The following is a 6497-nucleotide window of genomic DNA, read 5'->3' as shown; positions in this document are numbered from 1 at the left end:
GACGTTAGTTCAAAATTTTGACGTAACAGACTAAGTTCACAATGATTTGCGATTTATATTAAAATCGTTATAAATCCAAAGAATTAATCTAAAACTCATTAACATATTGCAGAATGGGGAAAATAGGACAAATTTTAATTTTATTTTCTCTTTCCATTCGGTAGTAAACAAAGAAAGTTCAAAGAAATATAAATCCGTATCTTCACGACTTTCATAAACCATTGTTAATTGTTTAAAACACGATCAGGATATTTAGGTTTTATGTGCTAAAGGTGTTATATTATACTTCAACCTATACTATACTATCAGCAGAGATAACATAAGCAATTCCGAGCATTGATTCTTTTATATTTGTATTAATGGGAATGATAGCATGATATGATCATCACATATACTGCAAATGTGCCACAAATTCGAACTATTTTCTACTAGGATTTTACGCAATTTTGCTGTTCGTTCATGAGTTGTACCGTGAGAAAGGTTCTAGTTCCCGTTTTGCCAAGTAATATTGTGGGCGCTAAGGCAGTGTAACTTAAATTTCCAACTTTAGCAATCAATGCAAAGTCGTGTAACTGGTGGACGGGAACGCGAAAAGGTAATTAAAGTAAGAAAAACACAATAAAATAAAACGCTGGTATAAGCACATCTTGTTTCAATTTGTACAACGGACAGTTAACACAAAAACGCCATTACATTTAAACAGCTTTCTTTGCTACTGTAAAATGACTACTATATCTGCTTCGTTTCGAGTGCTGCAATTTTTGCTTGCAACAATTGATTAGACTAGTGCAAACATCCGCAGTTCGTGTAGCTGTGCTACGTGTGTTTAAATAACCTTTCCTTATCCTTTGAGGATAAGGTGTATATACGCATAGCTAATCTCAATGTGGCAGCTTTTTAAAACAGGATTTTTAGAGTAGCATGTTTGTAGAAAGATTGCGCTGTAAGCAGTGCGGTACACGGACTCCTGGAGACTCGATACTGTGTCGTTGGATTCTTCGTCCGCCCATTTTTGCGAGGGCGTTGAGTTCGGGTAAAATAGCGAGAAGCTTTGCGAAGTAATTTGGACGGTCGGCGGTCACAGAACTCTTGGTAACGTGTTCTTTGAGACTTTCAATGCACAAACCGAGAAGCTCTTCCACTTTTTTAGGTTCTCGTACACCGCGTGGCTCTGTTGGACAATGGTTGATTTTTATAAATGTTTGTAAAATTACAAATTTTACAATGTTTATGAAATTACAAATTTTCAAATGTTTAAAAAAAATCTAAATTTTACAATGTTTAAAAAATAACAAATTTACATTTTTTATAAAAATACAACTTTTACAATGTTTATAAAATAACAAAAAAACGCTTACCTCTAAATAAAAGTAAACCGAGCAAACAACTGAACGAGGAAATGTCAACATTCATGTCTGCCAGAGAACACGCAAACGACAAAATGGAGTCGATCCACTCCCCAAAGCTTCCGTAAAGCTGATCACGGTGTAAAGCAAGTCCGTTGCAAAATACCAGTTTCCCTTCTTGTATTTCGGATCTATTATAAAAAAAAACGTTTTAAATACGACATTCTACTTTAAAAACCTTCTAATCAAAATTTGAATATCTAATATAGTAGGGTGGGGGAAGATGGGCACCATTTTATGCTATTTTCTTGCCCATTTGGTAGTAAACAAAGAACATTCAAAGAATTATAACACTATTTCTTACAAACTTCCATAAACCGTTGTTAATTGTTTAAAACACGAACAAAGTTTTCGAATAATATGTGCTAAAGGTGTCCTATCTTCCCCCACCTACTATATAAAATTGGAATGTTAAGTGTAAATGCTTACCTGTAAGCTAAACGTAGCACAAAAATATCAAGGAAGGAATTTTCAACGAGATTGGTCTGATCCTCTTGACAAAGATTACAGAATCCGGGAATTTTTTCTGCCCACTGGCGTATTACCGCTTGACATGCTGACAGTAACTCGTAGAAGTTGATTGCTTCGTCAACGACTCGAAGCGGAGGGGTACAAGGTGCGATTCCCGGTGGCCGGTACTGTAAAAGAAACATAAACGTTTCATTTTTGCCATCAAGTCGGGCAGGGGAAGACGGAACACCTTTGGCACATATTATCAAAATATCCTGATCGTGTTTTAAACAATTAACAACGGTCTATGGGAGTTGTCAGGATTCGATTATATAATTGTTGAATGTTTTTTGTTTACTACGAAATGGGACGGGAAAGTTGAATAAAAAGCTGTCCCATCTTCCCCTACCCTATACTATATAATTTTTGTGTTGCACAGTGTAGCGTTAATGCGGTCGCGTTCTACCCTCTAGCTTAGCCGACTCCCACAAGTTAAATGCAAGTAGGCAATCCCTAGTTTATGAAAACTGATCTTACTTCAATTACTGTGTTTTTACAGGCGAAACCAGATGGAGATTAAAGCTTTTTTACAACACAATAAAAAGCGATAATTAAAATGGAGATTGCAGACCATAACACACAGTGAGACCGGGCGAAGGAACATACCTTGCTGGTGTCTGTGTTTGAAATAGCTGGATTCGTATCTACATGTGCTCGTACCAAAGATGTGATGAAACTAACAGGGGGAGAGGGAGGGGCAACCGGATCTTTTGGACCCTTTGGTTTGGACGGCAATCTTCCTCTGCGTCCTTTCAGATGGTCGGTGCGAACCACTAAATAGATGGTTTGTTTTAGCATTGTAACATAACATAATTTGTATTTATCTCTATGAAAACGATATCGAATATCATGTTATTTATAGAAAAAAACGAAGATAAGGAAACCAATCCCAAAATAACAGTTTTTAAAACACGCTATGGAAAAAATGTGGGAAGGAGTATCAGTTAATAGCGTGGCTGTTGCATTCAATACGAAAAGATATAATCCCGCATGTTTGCTACACACCTTCTTTAACCATGCCAACGGCAAGGCATTTTTCGAATCGGCAAAACTGACAACGGTTTCTTCTCCGTTTGTCGACGGGACAGTTTCGGTTTGCCAAACATACATACGTTGACTTTTTCTGGACGGTTCTCTGAAGAAGAACAAAATGGTGTTAAAAACAAAAGACAGGTGTATTAAGCGACATAAAATGCTTTTTATTTATCCTAGCGGTCACAATAACGAAAATCATATTAGTTAAAACAACGAAATAAGGGAGGACTTAAAAAAAATATTGAGAAGGGCATCTATTGAAACCTGTTAAATCGAATATACAATATACTTACAGTGATATTTAATAATGAATTGAAAGTATAGCTACCGTATACTTGAAAAAAAAATGGCGTAAGTTCAAGACACGAAACGTACCTTAAAAAATCCTTTGCAGCCTTCGCAGGTTCGAACTCCGTAATGCTGGCAAGCAGCGTTGTCGCCACATACGGCACATAAGCCCTCACTGGACGGTCGAACGTTAGTGGAAGGCGTCATAGAACCACCGACCACCAGTCGTTCGTTGTGACTTTGGTATGGATGGTGTCTTTCTGTTCCAGCGTATTGCGTGCGAAAGGGGTGGAAATGGTTCCCAGTTGAGTTGGGAAGAGCGAGGTACATTTGACCGTTGTACGAAAGTCCACTAGAGTATAATGTATCTCCATTTATTGGCTTAGTAGAATCCAAGGTTATAGGGTGGGTCTGATTTATCAGTGGTACACTGGAATGACCGAGCGCTTGTTCTTGGCCGGAAAGAGCAGTTAGATTTTGAAATTGATCCCGATCTCCGGGACGATACGTTGAAAGTAATCCTGCCATCGTACCGATACCGGGCGAGGCTGTGTGCTGGGATACGGGCGCTACATCTCTTATCAACCTTAACTCGTCCCCAGCAATTCTAGATTGGTTGTTATGGAAAATGTTTAAATCCATTTGTGCGCCCAGTCGCGGGCTGCTGACCGAAAGATCGGTTGGGCTGTTTTGAATTCGCTGGTGTGTCGGGGAATGACTTATTTCATGAAACGAATTGTTTGTTGATTGGAGCGGCGAGTTCAACATGGAAGTGAAACCTTGCTTTTCGAGATCCGCAACGTGGCTGTTGTCGGTAAATCCGGACATTTGTGGCTTGGAAGTAGCAAGCGAATGGGTCGGACAACTAATCTGTTCAAAAACAGGGCTACTGGCAGAATGTGGTGACTGCTCCAAAGCAGAGGACGGATAATTTGCAAATGAATTGCTAATCCCATGGCCTTGTTCCAATATCATGTGCTCTTTGGCAGTGCTTCGGCTATGATCGCTCGAAACAGTCTTTTTGAATGTGTTGATATGAGACGGACCGTTTAGTCTGAACGGTTTGATGTCAACAGAAGTGTTCATACCTGAATACGAACTGTAGAGACCGATATCGGTTTCATCGTAATTTGAGCGAGGTACACAGCTTTCGGCAGAGAAGAATTCTTGGTTGTTTATTCGTTTATGCTGGTTGGACATAAAAATATCATCTGGCGAACTCGGCGAAGACGAAACCATGTCGGCTCTTTTAGTACATTCGCTGTAGGAATGATGCCGGTAATGACGGTTCCGGGATGCATTCGAAACTTCAGTTGGGCTACTGGGATCAACATTGGAAAAGTTGTACGTGTTAGGATCCACAGTACAGCTTAATTTTCGTGAATATTTATATTCGCTTGACGGAGCAGACCGCTTTGAGTATAATGAATGCAGAGGCGATTTCCCGTAAAACTGGGTCGAACTGACTTGATTTTCGTCACCGACGTTGGAGTACGTGGGAGTTGTTTCATGCATATTCGGGATGTGAAACACCGCAACTGACATGACACTAGAACTCTGTCGTCGCTCCGATTGGTCGATGGGCAAAATGTCCATCATGCCTTCGTTTCCAGTTGGGTCGCTTCCATAAGCGGTGCTGTTGAAGTGAACCGTGTTTGATGGGGAAGCAGCAGACATCGGGGTCTCGTTCGGCGTGACTCGTTGGTTAGAATCATGAGCGTTATGTAAATTTGGCGAGCTTGGGTGCGGCGATAGTGAATTCAGATCTCCGTACCCATGAACCGGTACAATGGTCGTAGCAAGACTGCTGACTGGGGATGCTGAAAAAGCATCGCTGTTGTCGGGACAATTCGAGGCGTGGGCATCGAAGTCGTTTGAATAAGACTCGTTATTCCAACTGGTGGGACAGTTTAAGAACGAAGTGGTTGCCATTGGTTCGGTTTGAGTGAGCGATTCCTGTATATCCGTGTTATTTTGAGATGATATAACAGAGGAAATAGATTCTGGGTTTGATGACGTGCTCGATCCAGGTGACGTCGTTCCAATAGAGGTAGAATATCGAGATGACGTCATAAATCCAGGAACGATTGGTTCAAATGAGGGTAACGATTGCGAAAGGATGTTTTCTTCGGAAAAGTAGTCACTGTAATAGAAAAAAAAATGTTATTTAAAATGTCTGTCTGAGTAAAAATATTACAAACCTTTTGTAATGGTTTTCCTCCGTCGCCAGTGGGCGCTGTTTGATAAACGTCAAGCTGATTTCCTTTTCTTGAAGAGATTCGGATTCGTCGGTTTTGTGTAAAGATGGAACTCCTAAACTTGCAGCAGACCCAAAGCAGCTGATTGGCATAATGAGACTGAAACAAATAAAAAAATACAATAAATTTACAAATTGTAGGCATGCTTTTAATGTTACGTTATGTAGCCCTATCTGTGCAATTCGTAACCATTTGCAAAAATTGAACATTTCTAACTGAAGTAAGAAATTAAAGGTAGTTTAAAAAAAACACATGTACTTGCAACTTAATAAACATTATGTTAAGCATCGGTTCTAAACCTTTTTTGACCCAAACCCTAATGTTTGTTTTCAAAATAATCACAAATTCACAACCGGCACCCAACCAAACAAAATTTTATAAGTACATGCCAGTATAAATTGCAACTACATAAGTTAATTAAACAAGTCTGGGTTCCTTATGTCCCAAGTAATAGTTATTCTTATTTTCCATACACTTTGCCAATGTTCTGCAGTTAAATCACATAAAAACACCAAGTTCGCAGCACACTTTCTAGAATAACTATTACTTCGGACATAATAAACACAAACAGCAAATTTAACTTAATTGTACTTACGTGGACATCGATATTTGACTGCCTGTTATTACGACAGCTGACTTTATTGTCTTTGAAATAAACTTCGATTTCGAAACAACAAACTCGAAGTAGTATATCCGATCAAACTGTATATTATATCGTTGTTTTACCTAACTATGCATTTAAATCTGTTAAACATAAGCGTTACTCGAGGTAAAAATGAAGAAATATAACTGAACTGTAAATTTCTGTATTGCAGGTGCAAGGGCACGTGTGCATTGCGCCGTAAAACAATATAATATTTTTTTTGTTACTCTATTCTATAGTCTGTACACTATATTGAATTGTCTACTCTCTTCATAAAAGTCATCGAAATGACTATATGGTTATTTTACAATACTTTTTTTAAACCCTTTTGCTTTACTACCTGTTCATACGTTTATT

General features: G+C 38.8%; 1 protein-coding gene across 1 annotated transcript; it reads right to left on the bottom strand.

Moving 5' to 3' along the window:
• Positions 1-336: 336 nt before the first annotated feature.
• LOC149731434 (uncharacterized) lies at positions 337-6267 on the bottom strand. Its single transcript, XM_089884691.1, has 8 exons — positions 6093-6267; positions 5441-5596; positions 3327-5382; positions 2922-3051; positions 2523-2689; positions 1836-2044; positions 1359-1537; positions 337-1171 (listed from the first exon to the last, which is right to left on the bottom strand). The coding sequence occupies exons 1-8, from the start codon at positions 6098-6100 to the stop codon at positions 912-914; spliced, it is 3165 nt and encodes a 1054-aa protein (XP_089740817.1). The 5' UTR covers positions 6101-6267; the 3' UTR covers positions 337-911.
• Positions 6268-6497: the final 230 nt, after the last annotated feature.

The sequence above is a fragment of the Ciona robusta genome, chromosome 9, assembly GCF_009617815.1.
Source record: "Ciona robusta chromosome 9, ASM961781v2".
Lineage (NCBI taxonomy): Eukaryota > Metazoa > Chordata > Ascidiacea > Phlebobranchia > Cionidae > Ciona > Ciona robusta.
The sequence above is the reverse complement of the archived record's forward strand: the minus strand, read 5'-3'. Positions and strand labels throughout refer to the sequence as shown.